The sequence below is a fragment of the Bombina bombina genome, chromosome 6 (assembly GCF_027579735.1).
Source record: "Bombina bombina isolate aBomBom1 chromosome 6, aBomBom1.pri, whole genome shotgun sequence".
Lineage (NCBI taxonomy): Eukaryota > Metazoa > Chordata > Amphibia > Anura > Bombinatoridae > Bombina > Bombina bombina.
Genome location: NC_069504.1, coordinates 349,627,244 through 349,652,583, shown reverse-complemented (window position 1 = coordinate 349,652,583; position 25,340 = coordinate 349,627,244). Strand labels below are relative to the sequence as shown.

Genomic DNA, 25,340 nt, shown 5'->3' with positions numbered 1-25,340 from the left:
GGTGATCACAATTCTTAAGAAAAGTTTATCAAATGATTTATCTATAAAATAAAATGTCCATAGACTTTAATTATGAAATTGTTTGATAAACGTTTCTAAAAGATTGTGATCAATCACATAGATATATACTATCAACAGTACAATAATAAAATGCTTTATTACATTAGACCATTTTTTTGTACTTTAATGTCCCTTTAAAAACAAGATGATCTTAAGCAACCATGAATGCTAAATTGAGTCCTGGATTTGAAAGTCAAAGGAGATCCAGCTGACAGATAACCAACAGTCTATTCCAGGACTCTATGACTACATGTCTACTTAACTTTTCTTGCACTCCCAGGGGATATCATGGTGTAGCCAAACCTTTCAGAACCTCCAAAACATATTTTGCTCCAAGTAGAATATTCAGCATCATTGTATGTGATTTGGTAGATGCTAAAAACCACGTGGGATGTACGGGAATACTCATCAATTAATAACTTTATTAAAAGTGTAAATAATGGGATATGGATGATAAAATTACCTTTTGAGATCATCTTCCACAACATTCCCTTCAAATATTGAGCTTCCTGCTGTATTGAGACTCTCTGGACATTCAGATGCTCGTGCTTTTACAATAAGATGTAACTCATCACTTAGCAAGTCTCCAATTCTCAGATCAGGACAAGATGTGCACTTCTATAATAAAACCATTCTGCTTACACACTTTGCAAAGAAGTCATTATTTATGCATTGATTGGTAAAACATGTTAAGATTGGTATATTAAAAAGGTAACCTACTAAAAAACTTACAGCTAGATTACGAGTTTTGAGCACTATAGGGATTTTAACGACCGCCACAAAAACGGCGTTATTTCACCTCCCTATAGTGCTGCTATTACAAGTTTAAAAAAAGCAGGCTTGTGCGGGCAATATGGTGGCGTTGAGCTCCATACCGCACCGAAATCAAGCGCTGCTTTGATGTGCTCGTGCACGATTTCCCCATAGACATCAATGGGGAGAGCTGGCAAAAAAAAAAGCCTAACACCTGCGATCGCGGAATGAAAAGCTCCGTAACGCAGCCTCATTGATATCTATGGGGAAATAAAAAGTTACGTTTAAACCTAACACCCTAACATAAACCCCGAGTCTAAACACCCCTAATCCGCCGCCCCTGACATCGCCACCACCTACATACAGTTATTAACCCCTAATTTTCCGCCCTCAATATCGCCGCCACCTACATACGGTTATTAACCCCTATTTCACAGGTAAGTTTGTATTTATTTTAACTAGGTAGACTAGTTAGTAAATAGTTATTAACTATTTAATAACTACCTAGTTAAAATAAATACAAACTTACCTGTGAAATAAAACCTAACCTGCCTTAGACTAAAACCTAACATTACAAAAAAAACTAAACACTAAAATTACTAAAAATAAAAATAACTAAATTGCATAAAAAAACAAACACTAAATTACAAAATATAAGAAACAAATGATCAAAAATAAAAAAGAATTACACCTAATCTAATAGCCCTATCAAAATAAAAAAGCCCCCCTAAAATAAAAAAAACCTAGCCTACAATAAACTACCAATGGCCCTTAAAAGCGCCTGTTGTGGGGGATTTCCCCAAAGATATCAGCTTTTTTACCTTTTTAAAAAAATACAAATACCCCCCCCCCCAACAGTAAAACCCACAGTAAAACCCACCACCCCTACAACCAACCCCCCCCCCAAATAAAATAACTAACTAAAAAAACCTAAGCTCCCCATTGCCCTGAAAAGGGCATTTGTATGGGCATTGCCCTTAAAAGGGCATTTAGATCTTTTACATGCCCAGACCCTAAACTAAAAATAAAACCCACCCAAAAAAAAACTTAAAAAAACCTAACACTAACCCCCGACGATCCACTTACAGTTCTTGAAGTCCCGCTTGAAGGATCCATACAGCCGCAAAGTCCTCATCCATGCAGCAAGAAGTCTTCATCCGGGCAGCCTCTTCCATCTTCATCCAGTCGGCGAAGTCCTCATCCATGCGTAAAGAAGTCTTCATCCATGCGGAAAGAAGTCTTCATCCAGACGGAATCTTCATCCATCCAGGGCTGAGGGGGTCCATCCTGAAGACATCCGGCGCATCCATACGGTCTGGAACTTCAATGCAAGTGACATCATCCAAGATGGCGTCCCTTGCATTCCTATTGGCTGAAATATTTCAATCAGCCAATAGGATTAGAGCTGCTAAAATCCTATTGGCTGTTTAAATCAGCCAATAGGATGAGAGCTCAATCCTATTGGCTGATTGGAACAGCCAATAGTAATTTAGCAGCTCTAGTCCTATTGGCTGATTGAAATCTTTCAGCCAATAGGAATGCAAGGGACGCCATCTTGGATGACATCACTTGCATTGAAGTTCCAGTTTACGGCAGCGACCGTATGAAGAGGATGCTCCGTGCCGGATGTCTTGCCGTCTGGATGAAGACTTCTTGCTGCATGGATGAGGACTTCTCCGGCTGGATGAAGATGGAAGAGGCCGCACGGATGAAGACTTGTTGCCGCATGGATGAGTACTTCGCCGGCTTTCGCCGGCTGGATCGATCCTTCAAGCGGGACTTCAAGAACTGTAAGTGGATGGTCGGGTTAGTGTTAGGTTTTTTTAAGGGTTTTTTGGGTGGGTTTTATTTTTAATTTAGGGTCTGGGCATGCAAAAGAGCTAAATGCCCTTTTAAGGGCAATGCCCATACAAATGCCCTTTTCAGGGCAATGGGGAGCTTAGTTTTTTTTAGATAGTTATTTTATTTGGGGGGGTTGGTTGGGGGGTGGTGGGTTTTACTGTTGGGGGGGTGTTTGTATTTTTTTTACAGGTAAAATAGCTGATATCTTTGGGACAATGCCCCACAAAAGTCCTTTTTAAGGGTTATTGGTAGTTTATTGTAGGCTAGGTTTTTTTTTTTATTTTGGGGGTCTTTTTTATTTTGATAGGGCTATTAGATTAGGTGTAATTCTTTTTATTTTTGATAATTTGTTTCTTATTTTTCGTAATTTAGTGGGGGGTTTTTTGTAATTTAGTTACAGGTGGCCCTCGGTTTACGCCGGTTCAATTTGCGCCGTTTCAGAATAACAACCTTTTTTTGCGGTCATGTGACTGCTATTGAAAAGCAGTGCACTAATTAAAATAGCCAGTAGGTGGAGCTGTCTGCTTGTGTTGCAGCAAAGTTATGCAAACTTAGCAGACTGAAATTAATCTGTGTACACAGAACAGACCTGAGCTATCGAGCAACAAGATCTAGCAGCCACTTTCCTATTATCTTCCTGTCCAGCTGCTTGAGGTGAGGGTGCCTAACTGCCTATTAATCACTCCAGATTGAAATGCATAGAATAGGTGCAGACCCAATATTATCTAAATGCAAGTAAAAAAATGTTTTTGTTCATTAAACTTAGTTTGATGATACAGTCTGTTGTGTGATTATTTAATTATGTTTAAAATGCTGTTTAGCATTTAAAGTCTTCATTTCAAAGCTTTAAGAATAATGTATTAGGTCTTACTTATGTCAATTTTGAGAGGGGCCTGGAACCTAACTCCCCACTTCCCATTGACTTACATTATAAATTGGGTTTTAATTTAAAACGGTTTCGATTTACAACCATTCCTTCTGGAACCTAACCCCGGCATAAACTGAGGGCTACCTGTAGTTTAGTTTAATTTAATTGGTAGTTAGTTTAATTGTAGTTTAATAATTATCTTAGTTTAATTGTTAGTTTAAAATTAATTTATTTAATTTGACAGGTAAGTTTTAATCTAATTTAAGATAGGGAAATTGTAATTTTAATATAAAGTTAGGGGAGCGTTAGGTTTAGGGGTTAATAGTTTATTTAAGTATATTTCGTTGTGAGGGACTTTCGGTTTAGGGGTTAATAGTTTATTTAAGTATATTTCGTTGTGGGGGGCTTGTGGTTTAGGGGTTAATAGTTTATTTAAGTATATTGCGTTGTGGGGGGCTTTCGGTTTAGGGGTTAATAGTTTAAGTATATTTCGTTGTGGGGGGCTTGCGGTTTAGGGGTTAATAAGTTTATTATAGCGGCAGTGTCGATAGCGGCGCTGTGGGCGGACGGCAGATTAGGGCTTAATAATATTTAAATAGTGTTTGCGATGCAGGAGGGCACGGTTTAGGGGTTAATAGGTTTATTATAGTGGCGACGATGTCGGGGAGCGGCGGAATAGGGGTTAATACATTTTAATAGTAGCAGCGATGTCCGGAGTGGCAGATTAGAGGTTAATAACTTTATTATAGTGTTTGCAATGTGGGAGGACCTCGGTTTAGGGGTTAATAGGTAGTTTATGGGTGTTAGTGTACTTTGTAACACTTTAGCTATGAGTTTTATGGTACAGTTTTGTGACATAAAACTCATAACTACTGACTTTAGATGGCGGTACGGATCTTGTCAGTATAGGGTATACCGCTCACTTTTTGGCCTCCCAGGCAAACTCGTAATACCGGCGCTATGGGAGTCCCATTGCAAAAGGACTTTTTTAAAAGTGCGGTACTGACGTTGCGTGACTGGCTTAAAGGTGTGCGGTACACCTATACCTACAAGACTTGTAATAGCAGCGTTAGGGAAAATAAAGCGTTAAGGGCCATAACGATGCTATATGACTCATAACGCAAAATTCATAATCTAGCTGTTAATTTGCTAGTTTTGCATATGACTGGGAGCTGCTTTAGGTGATACAGGTGCAAATCCCCCAATCTGGAATTCCAAAATCCAGAATTATACAGAAATCCAGACTTTTTTTATTAATATTGTTTTTAATAAAATTATTACAAATTTGTCCAGACGCCTGTTAAATTGGGATAGGCAGATATCTATATTTTTACATTCAAATTGTAGAATAAGTTTCCATTGATACTCTATTATCTCTATAGAAATAATGTTATATTAAATATAAAATTAGAATATTCCAATGTCGGATATTATATATTATATTTAAATACTGATTTTCACAGATAGAATTAAATCTATGAGACTCGTCAATGCTACTACTGAATGTGATAATCAAATTTGAATATGATATACAAATGTTATATTTGATTAAAAAAAATGTTAAGTAAAGACTTGTCACACCTAAAAGATGGTATTTTTAAAACGGGCACTAAGGCTTTGAATTCTAAGCACTGGAATTTGTCTTCCATCCTCAGTACTGAGATGCTGCAAACCAGAATACTAATGCTTATTCACAGCCGCCATGTCCATCAATTCTTCAGAAACATCTATGTCTTACCTGTAGTCTACAGGTTAGTTCAAGAAAAGTAAGATCTTTGTTTCTTGTAAGAAAGTCCATTATAATCCCTATTTAATTCTATAGAACCAATTCACAAAAGTATAGGGAGATCTTACGCACTACAGTAAATGAGCTATATACAATATAACAAATAAAGGTTTTTCTCATATGTTTATTCTGCCAGAGAATAATTAATGGGTGGAATTTTTACTTAGTTCTCTAATACATAAAATTACAATCCATAATATGAGCTTGAGCTGAGGTACTCTACTACAAAATCTAAACTGAAAAGGACTTTTTAATGAGCAAACCTTCATATTTGTTGTTTTGTCAGGACAGCTGTCATCCTCTACCTCTTTGTCCTCTGAATGAGTGTAAGGACAAGGAGTTGTAACTGCTTCACCTAGTAGGAAACAGGACACTATTAAGTTACTGTTCATCCTGCACCATACTCTTTTTATTAACTTTCTGGTTTACAAATGGATATATGATTAAAATAAAAGACTAGGGGACCGATTTATCATGGCCCGAATGGGGCAAAATACCCCTGTGTCCATGCAAGCCTTTAGGCTCGCCGGAAACAGAAGTTAAAAAGCAGCAGTCTTAAGACCGCTGCTCCTTAACTCATCTGCCACCTCTGAGGCCGCGGACATCAATTTGCCCGATCGCATACGATCGGGTTGATTGACACCCTCTGCTAGCGAATACACATATTTGGGAGTGCTGCCAATATGACCCAGTAATTACACAAACATAAAGGTATTGGCGCACATCCATTTTCAAAAGCACAACATATTTTTTGAACTGCTGCAAAAAATTGCCTGCAAACAACATCAAGGAACAACTATTCTTTTTAAATAAAATTGGGATCTTAGTCACACAATATGGCCATATTTTGATTAGCCAGTCACCACTTACAAGGTGCCCCAATATAGACTGGTCCTAACACTACAGTCCTTTGACTCAGAGGGCTGAATCATTCCTGCTTTTACTCTTCATAATACAATGAGACTCCCTGGCTTAATATTCACAACTCTATTACACTGTCATGAGCACACCTGAGCTTGGGTGGGGTGCTTTAACCAATGGGAGATGGTCAATATTGGCGCACATCCATTTTTTTTAATATCTAAAAAGTTGTGCGTTGTGGGCCAAACTCGGTGTTGGATTAGCGCACATGAAGAATTAGTTACCTTAAGGTATGTCATGTAAATATTAAATATAAAATATTGAATAAAATATTAATAATGAATAATAATTATTATTATAGTTACCGTCAAATATATACATACTATATATTCTATTGATTTTTTTAGAATATTTTAGTAATCTATAATTATTTACATTAATTACTAATATGTTTTAATGTTTTATATTTTCACAGCAGTTCCAACAATATGTTGTGCTTTTGAAAATGGATGCGCGCCAATACCTTTATGTTTGTGTAATTACTGGGTCATATTGGCAGCACTCCCAAAGATGTGCATATAAACTTTTTGTAAAGTGTGCTAAACCACATTTTGCATTTGTATTAAAACATAATCAGGGAGACTGACCATCTCCCATTGGTTAAAGCACGCTCCTTAATTCTTAATGTGTATTTAGAAAGAATAGTTGTTCCTTGATGTTGTTTGCAGGCAATTTTTTGCAGCAGTTCAAAAAAATATGTTGTGCTTTTGAAAATGGATGTGCGCCAATACCTTTATGTTTATGTAATTACTGGGTCATATTGGCAGCACTCCCAAAGATATGCATATAAACTTTTGTAAGGTGTGCTAAACCAAATTTTGCATTTGTATTATATATATATATATATATATATATATATATATATATATATATATATATAATATAAAATATACATTTATACAGATATATCTATATGAAAATATATACAGGTATATGTGTATATTTTTATTATTATACTTTATTTATAATGCGCCAACAGATTCCGCAGCGCTGTCCATGGGTACAAAAATAGAAGAAGAAGTACAAATACAGGGGGAATTGAGGGCCCTATTCATGTGGGAACTTACAATCTAGATGGGTAGGAGGATGGGGAAAAAGGAGGTGGGGACTGCAAAGGCGAGAATGATGTTAGTGAGGAGTTAGATGAGGACAACTGTTAGGTAAGTGAAGTTCATTTATTAATGAGTCGGGTGATAAGCTTCCCTGAACAAAAAGGTCTTTAGGGAGCGTTTAAAGGAAGACAGGTTAGGGGAAAGTCTAACAGCCCGAGGAGATGCTTTCCAGAGGGTTGGTGATGCACAAGAGAAGTCCTGCCGTCTAGCATGGGAGGAGGTGATTGTAGAGGATGCAAGGAGCAGGTCATTGTTGGATCTTAGGGTGCGGGCTGGAGTGTATTTGTTGATGAGTGAGGACAGGTTTTTTTAATTTGATTCTGCTGTGAATGGGGAGCCATTAAAGGAACTTGCAGAGATGTGCAGCTGTTAGATATATGTATAGAAATATCTATTTCAATAAAAAATAAAATTTTCCTGTATGTGAAGAATATTGGAATGTGAAATATTAATAACTCCAGTTGGGTTAGCGAACAAGCGATAAGTGCTTGGTTTTTTATTCTGCACTCTCCATTGAAGTCTATAGGGAGAAGAAGTTTGTGTGGTCTAAAAGTCCTTTAGTTAATATGTGTTGGGTTTGCTGCCCGCAAAAGTTTTACTTTCAACTTGTAATACGCGCGCTAACCTGTGCACACAAAATCTTTACTTGTGGTGGTTTTATCGTTCGAGCAAAAGTATAATCTAGCCCTCTGGGGCCTATCTATCAAGCTCCGAAAGGAGCTTGATGGCCCGTGTTTCTGGCGAGTCTTCAGACTCGCCAGAAACAGCAGTTATGAAGCAGCGATCACAAAGACCTCTGCTCCATAACCCTGTCCGCCTGCTCTGAGCAGGCGGACAGGAATCGCAACAATTCAACCTGATCGAGTACTATCGGGTTAATTGACAGCTCACTGCTGGCGAGTCTGAAGGGGGCGGTGTTGCACCAGCAGCTCTTGTGAGCTGCTGGTGCAATGTTAAATGCGGAGAGGGTATTGCTCTCCGCATTCAGCGATGTCTTGCGGACCTGATCCACACTGTCGGATCAGGTCCGCAAGACATTTCTTAAATAGGCCTCTATGTGTTTAAATCCACCAAAGAGGTTAAACACATAGTTAAAATACCATTGAGGAGCAGCAGAATACTGTGCTGAGTTGAAACTCCCACTGATCCAGCACTAATAGCACAACTGGGTTTACTTTGATTTCCATTTCTATGGAACAAAACAAAAAAAACAATAAAAGGAGAACAAAAGTTTTTTTGTTTACTTACAATGATTTTTGTTTAAATGTTCGCTGTTATCTTCTTGCTTGGTAATATAGCTGTGTACTTTTTTGAAATCTAGATGCTGTATCTTCTCAATCTGCAAACATTGCAAAAGAGTGTGTTTAATTATTTTTATTTCAAGCAATATGTCTTGCAGCAAAAAAATAAAAAAATAAAATAAAATTGACAGAATAGTGTTTTGGGAAATCTAAACTGCTGGGTGAAACCACTTAAAAAAAATTTTTAAATGATATTTATTTTAATTAAAGGTATTCTGAAAACTCTTAACTGTACAGCTATGTATTTAAGTGGAGCAGACTTTGGGATCTGAATTTTATCTTAAATGTTCTAGAATACTTAAATCTCTGAAGAATACACTATCATTTTATCAAATAGAAAGTTTATGTAGATCATCAGATCTACATAAATGGTCAGTAACACAATCAAAAAAATGTTACCACAATCAGAGGTCACGAGTCTTGAATCTGAATACTGAGTTCAAGTTGGATGAAACTACTTGGGGCTAAGATTGTTTGACCTCTCAGAATGTTATTCAGTTTAAGGGATATTAAACCCAGTTTTTTTATTTCATGATTCAGATAGAGCATGCAATTTTAAAACCCTTCCTAATTTACTCCTATTTTCAATTTTTCTTCGTTCTCTTGGTATCTTAATTTTAAAAACAGGAATTTACGCTTAGGAGCCAGACCACCTTTGGTTCAGAACCTGGGTAGTGCTTGCTGATTGGTTTAGCCAAGGTAGCCACCAATCAGCAAGCGCTACCCAGGGTTTGAACCAAGAATAGGCCGGCTCCTATGCTTACATTCAAATAAAGATAGCAAGAGAACGAAAAAAATAATACTAGGAGTAAGTTAGAAAGTTGCTTAAAATTGCACGCTCTATCTGAATAATGAAAGAAAAAAATTGGGTTTAATATCCCTTTAACACATTCACACAACCAACTGCATAAGCACAATTATATAAAAGGGGGGGCAAAGATACCAGAAAAAAAATGTCTTTAATAACAAAGTCAGTTTATTATTTTTATGTTTATGTGCAGGATCAAGTAATAGTCATTATCAGCTGCTTCCAGCGTCAAATCAAATCCTACAATAAAGTTCACGGCTACCGATTAATATCCTACAAGTAATTCAGTAGCATTAAACAAACAAAACCAATGGCACCACCTAATGGAATAGTAATGCGCTAATATATATAATATAAATGTCAGCATATAGCTGTGAGTTGCTGTGCATTAAATTAGAATATTTACAAAATTAATTAGTGGTAAAGAGTCCACTAATTGCAAAAGAATACACTTATAGCACTCTTTATTCCATATTACAAAAGTAGTATAGTGTATATGTAGTGTCTGGTGTGACTTTTTTCACAAACTTTTGTTAAAACATAACATCTTTATTAATTAGTTTTAAATCAGGGAAAACAATTTAAAAACATCAATCAAAGACCATTAGACCTGGAATATAACAAATGTAACCGCTGCCCTAAAATTATGGGTAAGCTAGATATATAGAAAAGTAGCTAATGCTACAGAAAATGATGGATCTATCCATAAAAGGAACACGGTATGTATCAACAATTGCAGTGTGAGGCAATTGTGTGAATTATTAAAAGAAACACTAGTGCTTTCCTTTGCATTAGGGATGGAAGAATCACCAAGCCACTAATGTATGCTGCAATACGTTAGGTATATAATTGCTAAATGGCTTAGTAAAACAAGGACCCTGTTATGTTAGGATCAATCTCTTAAAGTCAGACATAAATGTAGCTATATATCTTTAAACTGTAAAGCAATACAGTAATGAGATACTATGTTGCTAGTGAAAGTTATTTGGGCTGCAATAGTTGCAAACTGCTACATATTAAATAGCAAGTGAGTCAGACACAATATTGTGAAACTAGCAACATAATTAATTAGCAATAATCTCCAGACCTTGATCTCATGGGCTTCAGTGCAGTTTTTGCATTACTAAAAAACCCCAAAGTGTACTGCTATATATCCGTGTTATTGAAAGCATACAAAGATGCAGCTAATAAATCCTGGCATAAAGCATTAGATAAGGCTTAAACTAGTTTAGTGGTTGTGATAAAATTATTATAGCAGTCTGGTCTGAGAGCATTTAAAACAAGTAAGAGAGTCCCATTCCTCTCCCTCCCGCCCTTGACATGTATCGCCTGTTGGCTTTCTCAAAAGGGTGAGGCGCGCCGCTGTTCTAAAGAAACTTGAATACCGCATAAGAATGTGTGTACCACGTCACTTTGGGTGACGTGAATCAGCTGCTGGAGGTGTATGGCGCTCACTGCGCATGCGCAGGAGGCCCAACTTCTTCAAAACAGCTGATTTAAACTACGCAACGGGTGCTAGTAAAGTGGTGCTAGTAAAAGGGACGTGTAGACACCATACCGGTGATCGATGTTCTGTCAGAAAAAGCTACGGTGTGACAGTGTCAGTCTGTTTCTGTGAGGAAAAATAAACACTTCTAAGTTTATTTCCCCCATTTCTGAAGAAAAATAAACTCCTCTAAATTTGCGCCCACCAGTTCTGTGAGGAAAATAAACGCCTCTAAATCCACGCTGAAAAATAGAGACCTCCAAATCCGGCCAAATGTCTGTGAGGAAAAATATATAGCCTATATTACAAAATTAAAACCATAATTTTACAAATGTTTTGTTGTCAACTGGCACCTTTTTCGGCAATTCTGTGATGCGCGATGGATCAATGAGGAGTAGGGCCATGTGCGCATGCACGGCATTGTATGTGCATTAATTACATATTACAGTCCATAGAAATAAATGGCCTTAAACAGCTGTTTGTAGGAAGTCCGGCCTCTTGCGCATGCGCAGCAAGTGCCACACCCCTCCAACAGCTGATTACATGTCACCGGAAGTGACGTGGTACACACATTCCTATGGTAAACTAGTTATTTTAGAACACCAGCCTCGACAGGATTTGTAGTTGTGAAATCTCACGAGATCCGTGATTATGACGTCATGAGAAATGTTGATCCGATGTCTATCTTCAGCATCCTAGCTGCTAGTCTTGATTCCTACATCTCATTGGACCCTTGTATAGAATATAAATTAAGGATGCTGATATTTCAGGGAATATACATAATTAAACCTTTGGATGGCGAAAAAGGCAGTATTGACATATATGGTGTACTTCTTAATTATGAGGTTAATAAAAGTTGTTAATTTGTGAACAGAATTTCTTACATTTTGTTGTAATCATATGTTTGAATTAATCTGATGCTCAAGAGGATTATGCGATAAAGTTTGGCATATGATATGTGACTTTTTTTGAATAGATGGTGATGTTGTATTATCATCTGTCCATTATAGACACATTTGATTATATAAATATTCATCTCTTGCCTTTCTTTACTTGCATATTTAAGACTAAACAAGATGTACACTATTAATTGGATAGATAAATATTATTAATTATGTTATCATCATAAAGATAATGTCTTAAACAGCTTGGATATGGAGTGATGAGCTAATGTGGAGTTGAAAAAAAAAAATGTGTGAAATAGACTATAATATAGTGTTAAATCCCTAAAACTAATGTTATTAAAATCTAATGAAAATATATATAACAGTGTTGAATGTGTATATGTCTTGGGGTGTCCTCCTATGTAAAAAATAATATAATTCTAAACTAAAGTAATGCTTGTAAGCATTATATGATGTGAAGAAATAAAAATGTAAGAACCTGAATCGGTGTAAGGTGCCCTTATAAATACAATATCTAACTTGTGTTAAGGTGGTTAAAGGGACACTGAACCCAATTTTTTTCTTTCATGATTCAGATAGAGCATGCAATTTTAAGCAACTTTCTAATTTACTCCTATTATTAATTTTTCTTTGTTCTCTTGCTATTTTTATTTAAAAAGCATGAATGTGATGCATAGGAGCCGGCCCATTTTTTTTGAGAACCTGGGTTATGCTTGCTTATTGGTGGGTAAATGTAAGCCTCCAATAAACAAGCGCTATCCATGGTGCTGAACCTAAAATGGGCTAGCTGCTAAGATTTACATTCCTGCTTTTAAAATAAAGATAGCAGGAGAACAAAGAAAAATTGATAATAGGAGTAAATTAGAAATTTGCTTACAATTTCATGCTCTATCTGAATCATGAAAGAAAAAAAATGGGTTCAGTGTCCCTTTAATAAGTGTGAATTTTTACCCCCATATTGGAGTAATGTGTTCAAACTTCGTGATAATCTTTGCTTGTGATATTGTGTTGAATGATTAATTGGAAATAAAATACTATTATGTAATTATTATTTACTAGCACTCACTACTGTACATCTGGGTCTTGTCCAGTGTAGCCAATGTTCAGTCAATAAATTCAAACTCGGCTCTTGAATTTATTTATATGTCGGTTACCCTATTATCTGTAGATATGACAGATATGAAAAGTAATTATTGTTTTCATTTAGCTCATGTGGATATACAGTATTTAATAAATAAATACATTTAGTTTCAGATTTTAATAATTCCTGTTCTAGATTACCTCCTCTTATGTCAAGATTTATATGTTGGAGACCAAAGCATTTTAACTTATTGGTTTTATATTGATGGACTTTGAGGAAATGTGAAGCGACACTTGTGATTTTTTTTATCAGCTTGTTTGTCTTTCTTTGCATTTTTAATGTTTCGTAAATGTTCTCCAAGTCTAGTTCGCAGTTTTCTTGTGGTCATACCAACATACATCAGATTACATTTGCATAATAATGCATATATTACTCCTTCCGTTTGGCAGGCGATATATATGAATCAATTATATGTTTTTTTGTTGAATCTATCTATCACTGATAGTGTTTTTTTACATAGGTGTAAATTTATTAATGTGCGAGCGGACATAATACGATGTAGCGTATCATGTCTGCCGCACATCGATAAATGCCACTGCCGCTTGTGGACTGCTCGTGTAATGCCGCTAGCAGGGGGTGTCAATCAACCCGATCGTTGATTTCTGTCCGCCGCCTCAGAGCAGACTGACAAGTTATTGAGCAACGGTCCAGACGGAGCTTGATAAATTGACCCCATATAGACTACATTCTCTGCATTTATACGATCCTTCAGTAACAATGCTTTTTTTCTTCTCTATTTGGAGATGGCTGGGGCTACTCATTGATTATAGGTTAGTAGATCTTCTAAACCCAATTTTTACTTTCTCTCCAATGATGTTTTTTATGATGGGGTCAGTGTAGATTGTGTAATACATATACACTATACTACTTTTGTAATATGGAATAAAGAGAGTGCTATAAGTGTATTATTTTGCAATTCTTTTGCAATTAGTGGACTCTTTACCACTAATTGTTTATGTAAATATTCTAATTCAGTGGAAGATCTGCTTAGCAGTTAGTGAGCAATCAGGCCTTAACACACACTTAGCAAGTCCTCTTAGCTTCGGAATTAAAATAATTTATAAAGTGCTCTTTTATGTGTCTGATCATTTTTTTTTTTTATGTTTTTTGTCCATTTTAAGAGATAGTGACACATTTTTAATACTAGCTTTATTTTTAGACTGCACTACATTCCCTGCCATAGTGCGCTTGAGCTTTTTAAACTTCATGACTTCTTTTGCACAGTATTAAGCAGTACTGTACCTGTGCAAACCTCCTATATCTAAATACATTTTACAAGTATATTATTGAGGTTATTCCCCTCTTCCCTCTAATCATGGGTCTCGCCTTGTTAAAATCAAGCTGTGTAAAAACTCTCCTTCAAATACCTGCAATGTAACCAAGGTTCCAAAACAGGAGCACCCATATTTACAGTGAGGTGTATGAAATGTATTTAGTGTTTAGTGTCCCTTTGATATGGAAAGTACTCTAGTTTCATCCTCTGATTGGATCTAAATTACTACAAGAGCAATCTTTTGATCTGTCCACGTTGTAAATGCTGCTATTTAGCTTAAGAATTAAAATTAAAAGAATTGTAATTAAAAATGCTCCTTACGTTAACATAATATATAACTTGGTAGTTTGTTTATTAATAACCATTTACCTGCATTAGATCTGCTTCTCTTTGGACTGTATGAACAGCAACATCGGGTCTGCCAAGGTTAATGAAGTATCCCATAGTAAAATGTGGTTTGTAACTGTTCAAAGGAATTCTTTTCTCATTTATATGTTGAGAATGAAAAAAACTCCTCTTTAGTACGTCATCAAGATCGTTGTATATTAGTTCTTTACCTTCTAGCTCCTTTAATTCAGAAATCAGATGTCTTGTGACTGAAAATAAATTCAGACTGAAATATAAAAGCATTACACATTACAAGTGAACAGATAATGAAGAACTGCATTACTAAAATACAGATCACAGTCAGTATATCTAATAAGATAGCTGATGATTCAAAATTATTTTCTATATATAACATTTCCAATTATTTCAAAAGGACCTTATAGTGCATAAATGTCATGCTCAACATCTTGAGCCAATTGGATGTTGGTTTAACGGCACACAGTACTTTGCCCAGCATACTGTGTTGATGTAGTACCTTACGTTTAACACTGTGGCACATGTGGCTGTCCCCCCTTTCAGCTTATACAGTGGATATTGCAGCTGGGGGAAGAAGGCATCGGCCTTCATACAGTAAGGAAGCACTGATCATGCTCCCATACCATATGAAGCCAGATCGCCTAGTCCTACAGACAGTGACACAGACAGTATCACGGTCTGTATTGATGATGTGGTGGAGCCGGTAGGAAGCGTGAGCAGGTAAGGAAGGAGGCGGGTAGGCAGCTTATCGCTGGAGAGGGAAGGGAAAGAGTTCCTTACACAAGGATCATGGGAGTGGATAGGGAAGAATGAGCCATACACTACAGAGATTGTGTTCTTGCATAGAGGGTGCAGGTGGGCCCTACACTACAGAAAATAAACAATCTTTTGCTAGGGGGAGGTGGGATAAAAATAAACAAAATAAAGTAAATAAATAAAAGGTATAAAATATTACTAGCAGCCAGTCTGCCAGTAACAAATATGGCGTTGACCAGGGAGGAAAGGACAGGGAATAAAAAGGGATCAGGGGGTCAATCCGATAAAAATCGTCGCCCGCAAAAGTCGGCGACGCCAATATTTGCGCGGGTTTGGTATCCTATATACGGCGTAACCTAGAAGTTACGCGCGTATATTTCTGCCGTCGCCCGTAGTTTTTTGGGCCATAGGCAGGTATACCAAACCCGCGCAATTTGGTATCCAATATACAGCGTAAGGACTTACGTGGCGAAAATGGAGAAATATTACTCCATTTTCACCTCGCCACAAAAAGCAGCCGTAAGAAGCCTTACGCTGACTATTGGAGCCCCGTAACTCCCTAAACTGGCTGCTAAAATAAACCTAACACCTAACGCATGCGCAATGTCTATCTCCCTGTCAACCGCGATCTTCTAAAATAAACCTAACACCTAACGCATGCGCAATGTCTATCTCCCTGTCAACCACGATCTGCTAAAATAAACCTAACACCTAACGCATGCGCAATGTCTATCTCCCTGTCAACTGCGATCCCCCACCGCAATCCCTAATAAAGTATTTAACCCCTAAACCGCCGCCATCTACATAAACTAACCCCCTACTGTGAGCCCCTAAAACTGCCACCATCTAACTGATCTATCCCCTAATGTGAACCCCTAAAACCGCCACCATCTAACTGATCTATCCCCTAATGTGAACCCCTTACACCGCCGCCATCTATATTAAAATTATTAACCCCTAATTTAATCTACCTACCCCGCCGCCAGCTATATTATCTATATTAACCCTAAGTATATTATAGTTAATATAGTTATTACATTATATATATATTAACTATATTAACCCTAATTATATTAGGGTTAATATAGTTAATATAGTTACTATAGTATTTATATTAACTATATTAACTCTATCTAACCCTAACACCCCTAACTAAATTCTTATTAAATAAATCTAATTCATATTATAAACTAAAATATTCCTATTTAAATCTAAATACTTACCTATAAAATAAACCCTAAGATAGCCACAATGTAATTAATAATTACATTATAGCTATGTTAGGGTTTATATTTATTTTACAGGTAAATTGTTAATTATTTTAACTAGGTATAATAGCTATTAAATAGTTATTAACTATTTAATAGCTACCTAGTTAAAATAATTACCCAATTACCTGTAAAATAAATCCTAACCTAAGTTACAAATACACCTACACTATCAATAAATTAAATAAACTACAAATATCTATCTAAAAATACAATTAAATAAACTAAACTAAATTACAAAAAAACCCCCACTAAATTACAAAAAATAAAAAAAAGATTACAAGATTTTTAAGCTAATTACACCTATTCTAAGCCCCCTAATAAAATAATAAAGCCCCCCAAAATAAAAAAATTCCCTACCCTATTCTAAATTAAAACAAGTTCAAAGCTCTTTTACCTTACCAGCCCTTAAAAGGGCCTTTTGTGGGGGCATGCCCCAAAGAAAACTGCTCTTTTGCCTGCAAAAAAAACACACAATACCACCCCCCAACATTACAACCCACCACCCACATACCCCTAATCTAACCCAAACCCCCTTAAATAAACCTAACACTACCCCCCCTGAAGATCTCCCTACCTTGTATTCACCCCGCCGGGCAGAACTCCTGATCCGATCCGGGCGATGTGTTCCAGCAAGCGGCAGTGAAGTCTTCTTCCATCCGGGCGATGTCTTGAACCAATCAGCCAATCAGATTGAACTTGAATCTGATTGGCTGATTCAATCAGCCAATCAGATTTTTCTACCTTAATTCCGATTGGCTGATAGAATCCTATCAGCCAATCGGAATTCGACGGACGCCATCTTGGATGACGTCATTTAAAGGAACCTCATTCGTCGGGAAGTCGTCGTGCCGGATGGATGATCCGCGGCGGAGGAGTGAAGTAAGAAGATTGAAGATGCCGATTTGCTTGAAGACGTCGCCGATGGAAGAAGACTCTCTGCCGCTTGCTTCAAGACATCGCCCGGATGGAAGAAGACTTCACTGCCGCTTGCTGGAACACATCGCCCGGATCGGATCAGGAGTTCTGCCCGGCGGGGTGAATACAAGGTAGGGAGATCTTTAAGGGGGGTAGTGTTAGGTTTATTTAAGGGGGGTTAGATTAGGGGTATGTGGGTGGTGGGTTGTAATGTTGGGGGTGGTATTGTGGTTTTTTTTGCAGGCAAAAGAGCAGTTTTCTTTGGGGCATGCCCACACAAAAGGCCCTTTTAAGGGCTGGTAAGGTAAAAGAGCTTTGAACTTGTTTTAATTTAGAATAGGGTAGGGAATTTTTTTATTTTGGGGGGCTTTATTATTTTATTAGGGGGCTTAGAATAGGTGTAATTAGCTTAAAAATCTTGTAATCTTCTTTTTATTTTTTGTAATTTAGTGTTTGTTTTTTTTTGTAATTTAGTTTAGTTTATTTAATTGTATTTTTAGATAGATATTTGTAGTTTATTTAATTTATTGATAGTGTAGGTGTATTTGTAACTTAGGTTAGGATTTATTTTACAGGTAATTGGGTAATTATTTTAACTAGGTAGCTATTAAATAGTTAATAACTATTTAATAGCTATTATACCTAGTTAAAATAATTAACAATTTACCTGTAAAATAAATATAAACCCTAACATAGCTATAATGTAATTATTAATTACATTGTAGCTATCTTAGGGTTTATTTTATAGGTAAGTATTTAGATTTAAATAGGAATATTTTAATAAATAATATTAATATTAGATTTATTTTAATAAGAGTTTAGTTAGTATGTTAGAGTTAGATAGGGTTATTATACTTAATATATATATAATATAATAACGATATTAACTATATTAACCCTAATATAATTAGGGTTAATATAGTTAATATATATAATATAATAACTATATTAACTATATTAACCCTAATATAATTAGGGTTAATATAGTTAATATAGCTGGCGGCGGTGTAGGGGGATTAGATTAGGGGTTAATACATTTATTATAGGTGGCCGCGGTGTAGGGGGATGTATATTGTAGGCAAAAGAGCAGTTTACTTTGTGACAAAGCCCCGCCAAAAGCCCTTTTAAGGGCTGGCAAAAGAGCTGTTACTTTGGGGCATGCCCCGCAAAAAGCCCTTTTAAGGGCTGGCAAAAGAGCTGTTACTTTGGGGCAATGCCACGCAAAAAGTCCCTTTTCAGGGCTATTTGTAGGGTTAGACTTAGGTTTAGTGGTAGGGATAGTTTAGTATTTTAGGGGTTAAATAATTTAATATAGATGGCGGCGGGGTAGGGGGATTAGATTAGGGGTTAATAATTTTAAAATAGCGGCGGGGTAGGGGCTCACTTTAGGGGGTAGGTAAGGTAGATGGCGGCGGTGTTAGGGGCTCACTTTAGGGGGTTATAGATTTAATATAGCTGGCGGCGGTTTAGGGGTTAATAACTTTATTAGGTAGCGGCGGTTTAGGGGTTAATACATATTTTATTGTTAGGATAGTAAGGGAGGATAGCGGATAGAGGGTTAGACGTGTCGGGCTATGTTAGGGAGGCGTGTTAGACGTGTCGGGCTATGTTAAGGAGGCGTGTTAGACAGTGCGGGTGATTTAGACTTTAGTCAGGTTTTGTAGGCGCCGGCAGTTTCTAACGTGCCACAAGTCACTGGCAACGCCAGAAATTTGTACTTGCGCAGATTTCTGGACATCGCTGGTTTGTCAGACTTACGGCACGTTAGCATCTGACGGCGACATATATGGGATAGCTCGAGTTGCGAGCTGAAACTGCGGGCGACGCGGGTTCCCTCGCTTGCGCCGCAAACTGCGATCTATATCGTATCGCGCCCCAGGTAGGAGAAAATAATAACAAATAACAATAATTTTAAAAAAGCCCTAAACCGCAGACTGGCTGCCACTACCTAAGATGGTGGTGACCAGGGGGAAGAGGAAAAGAGCTGTTTGGGAGGGATCAAGGAGTGAGTGGTGTCAAGTGGGAGGGTAATCCCTACACTGCAGCAAAAATTAACTTTACAAGCTAACTGATTAACCCCTTAACTGCCAGGAATTACAAAACGTGTGGTGCGCAGCTGCAATTAGTAGCCTTCTAATTGCCAAAAACAACGGCAAAGCCATGCATGTCTGCTGTTTCGAAACAAAGAGGACCAGAGAGAATTTTTTACAACCATTTGTCTTATGACTGCAGTAGTTGTGTGTAAATAGTTTTAGTGAGAGACCCAAAGTTTGCAAAAATGTTAACATGTTTTTTGTTTGTTTTGTGTTTGACAGTCAAATAGTGGCATCAAATATACCAAAAGGGGCCTAGATCAATACCTTGGGTTGTCTACTTTGTATATATAGTTTGCATAAGTAAAAAAATAAATAAAATAAAAACCTATTTCTGTTTAAACAGAGTGATAGCAAAAATGCTAAATGTTCTTCAGGACTTTGGGCAACCCCCCCCCCCCCCATATTCCTGGTAGTGAAGGAGTTAATTCATTAAATGCTGTCATTTTTGCATTACCGACCCAAGCTAACTATTGTCTTGCTTAAGTGAAATTGATATTGCATGATGCATTATTTTGCCCTTTGCCTTGAGAAAACAATAATGCACAATCAGGTATTACAAGTTTTTGGCTGTTACAAAAGAATTTTCAAAACACCTGATACTTATATAGCACACCATACAATTTCAAGTAGCAACAGTACTGTGATTCTTGAGCTTGTATTACAAGTTGCACTTACTGTATGCACAATCTTTCATATTTAACGCTTTTGAATACATGGTATTAAAGGGACACTGAACCCAAATTTTTTCTTTGAATGATTCGGATAGAGCATGCAATTTTAATCAACTTTCTAATTTACTCCTATTATCAAATTTTCTTCGTTCTCTTACTATATTTATTTGAAAAAGAAGGCATCTAAGCTTTTTGTTTGGTTCAGTACTCTGGACAGCACTTTTTTATTGGTAGATTAATTTATCCACCAATCAGCAAGAACAACCCAGGTTGTTCACCAAAAATGGGCCGACATCTAAACTTAAATTCTTGCATTTCAAATAAAGATACCAAGAGAATGAAGAAAATTTGATAATAGGAGTAAATTAGAAAGTTGCTTAAAATGTAATGCTCTATCTAAATCACAAAAGAAAAAATTTGGGTTCAGTGTCCCTTTAAAGGGATTGGAAAGTCATAATTAACCTTGCATGATTCTGATTTTTTTAAAGACACTTTTAAATTCGCTTTTATTTTAAAATGTGCTTCCTTCTCTTGGTATTCCTTGTTGAAAAATAGTATGCACATATCCTACACTAGTGGGAGCTAGCTGCTGATTGGTGCCTGCACACATTTGTCTCTTGTGACTGGCTAACCAGATGTGAAATAAATTGAAAATTTGTTTAAAATTGTATGTTCTATCCAAATCATGAAAGAAGATTTTGGGGTTTCCTGTTCCTTTAAGTATTAATGCTTCTTATTGTGCATTCAAAAACACATACTTCTATAGAAATAAATTAATGGAAATGAAAAGAAAACATAAATTATGCTTACCTGATCATTTCATTTCCATCTGTGGGAGGAGAGTCTACTGCTTCATTCATTTCTTGTGGGAATTAAGAACCTGGCCACCAGGAGGAGGCAAATACACCCCAGCCAAAAGGCTGAAATACCTCCCCCACTCCCCTCATCCCCCAGCCATCCTGCCAAGGGAACAAGGAACAGTAGAAGAAATATCAGGGTATAAATGGTGCCAGAAGAATAATACTAAATTTAGGTTCACCGTCCGGAGAAACAGGCGGGAGCAGTGGACTCTTCTCCCACAGATGGAAATGAAATTATCAGGTAAGCATAATTAATGTGTTCCATTTTAATGGGAGGGGAGTCCACTGCTTCATTCTTTACTTGTGGGAACAAATACCTAAGCTCTAGAGGACACTGAATGAAAAAAACGGGAGGGCAATAGGAGGCGGACCCTAAACTGAGGGCACCACAGCCTGCAAAACCTTTCTCCCAATAGCAAAAACATCAAACTTGTAAAATGTATGTAAGGAAAACCAAGTAGCCCCCTTACAAATCAGCTCCATAGAAGCCTCATTCTTAAAGGCCCAAGAAGAGGCCACAACCTAGTTGAGTGAGCTGTAATCCTCTGAGGAGGCTTATGTCCTGCTGTCTCATAGGCCAAACGTATAATGCTTCTCAACCAGAAAGACAGAGAAGTAGAAGAGGTCCTCTGCCCCTTGCAATTCCCTGAATACACCACAAATAAAGACAAAGTCTTTCTTAAGTCCTTTGTGGCCTGAAGATAAAACTTCAAGGCCCGGACCACATCCAAGTTATGAAGTAACCTTTCCTTAAATGAAGAAGGTTTAGGACACAAGGAAGGAACTACTATTTCCTGATTGATATTATGATTAGACACAACCTTGGGAAGAAACCCCAAACCAGTGCTAGGAACAGCCTTGTCAGCGTGAAAAACCAAGTAAGGTTGGTCACAGTGCAAACCCGCTAACTCAGAGACTCTGCTGGGCGACGCGATAGCTAGTAGGAATAGAACCTTCCAGGAAAGAATCTTAATGTCAAGCGAATGCATAGGCCCAAACGGAGCCCTCTGCAAAATCTTAAGAACCAAGTTTAAGCTCCAAGGAGGAGACGAACTTCTAAAGACAGGTCTGATCCTAACCAGAGCCTGACCAAAGGACTGAATATCAGGGAGCTCCGCAAGCTTCTTGTGTAGCAGCACCGATAAAGCCGAAATCTGTCCCCTTAAGGAACTGGCGGCAAGACCTTTATCCAGACCATCCTGGAGAAAGGCCAGAATCTTGGATACCCTAACCTTGTGCCAGGGATATCCATGTTCCTCACACCAGGAGTGACCGGTTTCCTGGCCTGGATGAGAGTATCGATCACTCTCTCGGAAAAACCTCTCTTGGCCAAGACGAGGCGTTCAATCACCTCGCAGTCAGCCTCAGAGAATCAAGCTTTTGGTATAGAAAGGGACCCTGAACCAGTAGATCTCTGGGACAAGGTAACCTCCAAGGAGGAGACAATGACATCCCCACTATTATCCGCAAATCACGTCCTCCACGGCCACAATGGCAATCAAACAGCAATCAAAATGGTTGAAGCTTGCTCCTGTTTGATGCGGGCCACCACTTGAGGTAAGAGTGGCAACAGTGGAAAAATGTAAATTAGGTTAAACTCCCAAGGCACTTCTAAGGCATCTATCAGCTCTGCCTGGGGTCCCTGGACCGTGACCCGTATCTGGGTAGCTTGAAGTTGAGTCTGGACACCATGAGGTCTATCTCTGGCATCCCCTATTTGTTGCAGATCTCCGCAAACACCTTGGGATGGAGATACCATTCCCCCGGATGAAACTATTGTCTGCTAAGAAAATCTGCTTTCAGTTGTCCACATCCAGAATGTGGATCGCTGAGAGTGAATAGTTGTGGGTCTCTGCCCATTCTAGAATCCGAGATACTCCTCGTTCCCCCTGATGGTTTATGTAAGCCACCGAGGTAATGTTGTCTGACTGGAATCTGATAAATCGGGATGACCCCCAGGTGGAGCCAAGCCCTCAGAGCATTGAATATCGCTCAAAGTTCCAGAATATTTATTGGTAGAGTTGACTCCTCTCGAGCCCACCTGCCCTGTGCCCTTCTGGCACTCCAAACAGTACCCCATCCTGATAGAGTTGCGTCCGTGGTCACAATCTCCCCAGATGGTCTCAAGAAGGATGTCCCCTAAGACAGATGTCCCAGGCAGATCCACCAAGATAGGGATTCCCTCACTCGATTGTCCAGAGAAATCTTTTGGGATAGATCTGAGTGATCGCCGTCCACTGTCTCAACATGCATAACTGAAGAGGTCTGAGATGGAACCTGGGGAATGGAATGACATCTATGCTGGATACCATGAGCCCAATCACCTCCATACACCTGGCCACAGATGTCCTTGAGGAGGTCTGAAGGGCAAGATAGTTGTACGCAATCTTGGAATGTCTCTGATCTGTCAAAAATATATTAATGGATACGGAATCTATTATTCCACCCTGTTGCTGGGGACCAGAGAACTCATTCCTTCATTTATCTTACATCCATGGGATCGAAGGAGAAGAAGAAGAGCCCTCGAGTGACCCTCCGTGAGACTGCAGGATGGAGCCTGGACCAGGATATCGTTCCAGATAAGGATCCACTGCAATACCTTTGGCTCTCGCAACCACGAGCAGTGCTCCCAGAACCTTCGTAAAGACTCTTGGGGCAGTTGCCAGACCGAATGGTAGGGCCACAAACTGGTAGTGGTGGTCCAGAAATGTGAATCTTAGGAATTTGAAGTGGTCGTTGTGGATTGGTACGTGAAGGTAAGCATCCTTCAGGTGTATTGTCATCATAAATTGTCCCTCTTGAACTAGGGGCAGAATCGATCTTATCATCTCCATTTTGAATGATGGGATTGACAGAAACTTGTTTATGCACTTTAGGTCCAGAATTGGGCGAAACGTGCCCTCCTTCTTTGGGACCACAAAAACGTTTGAATAATATCCCCGACCTCTTTCTGCTAGAGGGACTGGGGAGATAACTCACAGAGAGGAGAGATCCCTCACACAACCTAGGAAGGCGTCTCTCTTCTCTGGTCTTGAAGATAGATTTGACAGAAGGAATCTGCCTCTGGGCGGATGAGTCTTGAATCCTATCCTGTAGCCCTGGACTATGACCTCCAGAACCCAAGGGTCCTGAACATCTCTTATCCAAGACTCTGTAAAAAGAGATAGTCTGCCCCCTACGCAACCCAGAGACGGATCGGGGGCCGCCCCTTCATGACGATTTTTTCTCGATGGGCTTCTTACTCTGCTTGGTCTAGTTCCAAGAGTGAGATGGTTTCCAAGATCCCTTGGACTGCTCGGTTTTCGTGGCAGGCTGCTGGGGACAAAAAGTAAAACCCTTAGGCTTCATTTTCTTATCCTGTGGTAGGAAAGCACCCTTGCCCCCCGTGACCGTGGATATAATAAAGTCCAAACCAGGACCAAAGAAAACCTTTCCCTAAAACGGGAGGGAAAGTAATCTAGACTTGGAAGTCATGTCCGCAGACCACGACTTTAACCACAGAGCCCTATGGGCCAGAACAGAAAAACCTGAAGTCTTGGCACAGATGAATGAATGAGCTACCCTTAAGGCCTTAATTCATTCCTGTATCTCCTTGAGGGGAGTCTCCACCTCGACCATAGCTGACAGAGCGTCACACAAATAGGTAGCAGCTCCAGCCACCGCAGCGACTGCCGCTGCTGGTTGAAAAATGAACCCTGTGAGTTGGAACATCTTTCTTAACATGGACTCCAATTTTTTGTCCATGGGCTCCTTGAACGAAGAGCTATCTTCGAGAGAGATAGTCGTTCACTTAGCGAGAGTGGAAATAGCACCATCCACCTTAGGAATGGCCCCCCACAGCTCGAGCTGCGAGTCCGGAACGGGGAACAGCTTTTTATTTTTTTTATTTTTTTTTATTGAAGTTCAGTTAAAGGCTTACATGCATGTCATGGCATCAAAACAAAAACATATAGATTAACTGGTAAGAAACATACAAGCAATAGGAAATTAGAGTAAACAATATACAATAATGAAATATCATGGGAGTATAGATAAAATGCTTGTCTATCATAACTGTAAACCTCCTAGTTGATACTTGAGGCCGCTCATGGACCACTTATTAATATAGAGAGTGCAAAGCTACAGGAGGTACCCTCTAACTGGAAGAGACCA

The 25,340-nt window shown here is 38.3% G+C and overlaps 1 protein-coding gene across 1 annotated transcript in view; it reads right to left on the bottom strand.

Annotated features, from left to right (window-relative positions):
- Positions 1–25,340, bottom strand: part of CCDC87 (coiled-coil domain containing 87) — a 179,720-nt gene that overhangs the window by 114,608 nt on the left and 39,772 nt on the right. Inside the window, exons 4-7 of the mRNA XM_053719255.1 lie at positions 14,626–14,869; positions 8,591–8,681; positions 5,573–5,664; positions 524–678 (exon numbers count right to left, since the gene is read on the bottom strand). Of these exons, the coding sequence (XP_053575230.1) occupies positions 524–678; positions 5,573–5,664; positions 8,591–8,681; positions 14,626–14,869 (582 nt within the window). The remainder of the gene's footprint in view (positions 1–523; positions 679–5,572; positions 5,665–8,590; positions 8,682–14,625; positions 14,870–25,340) is intronic.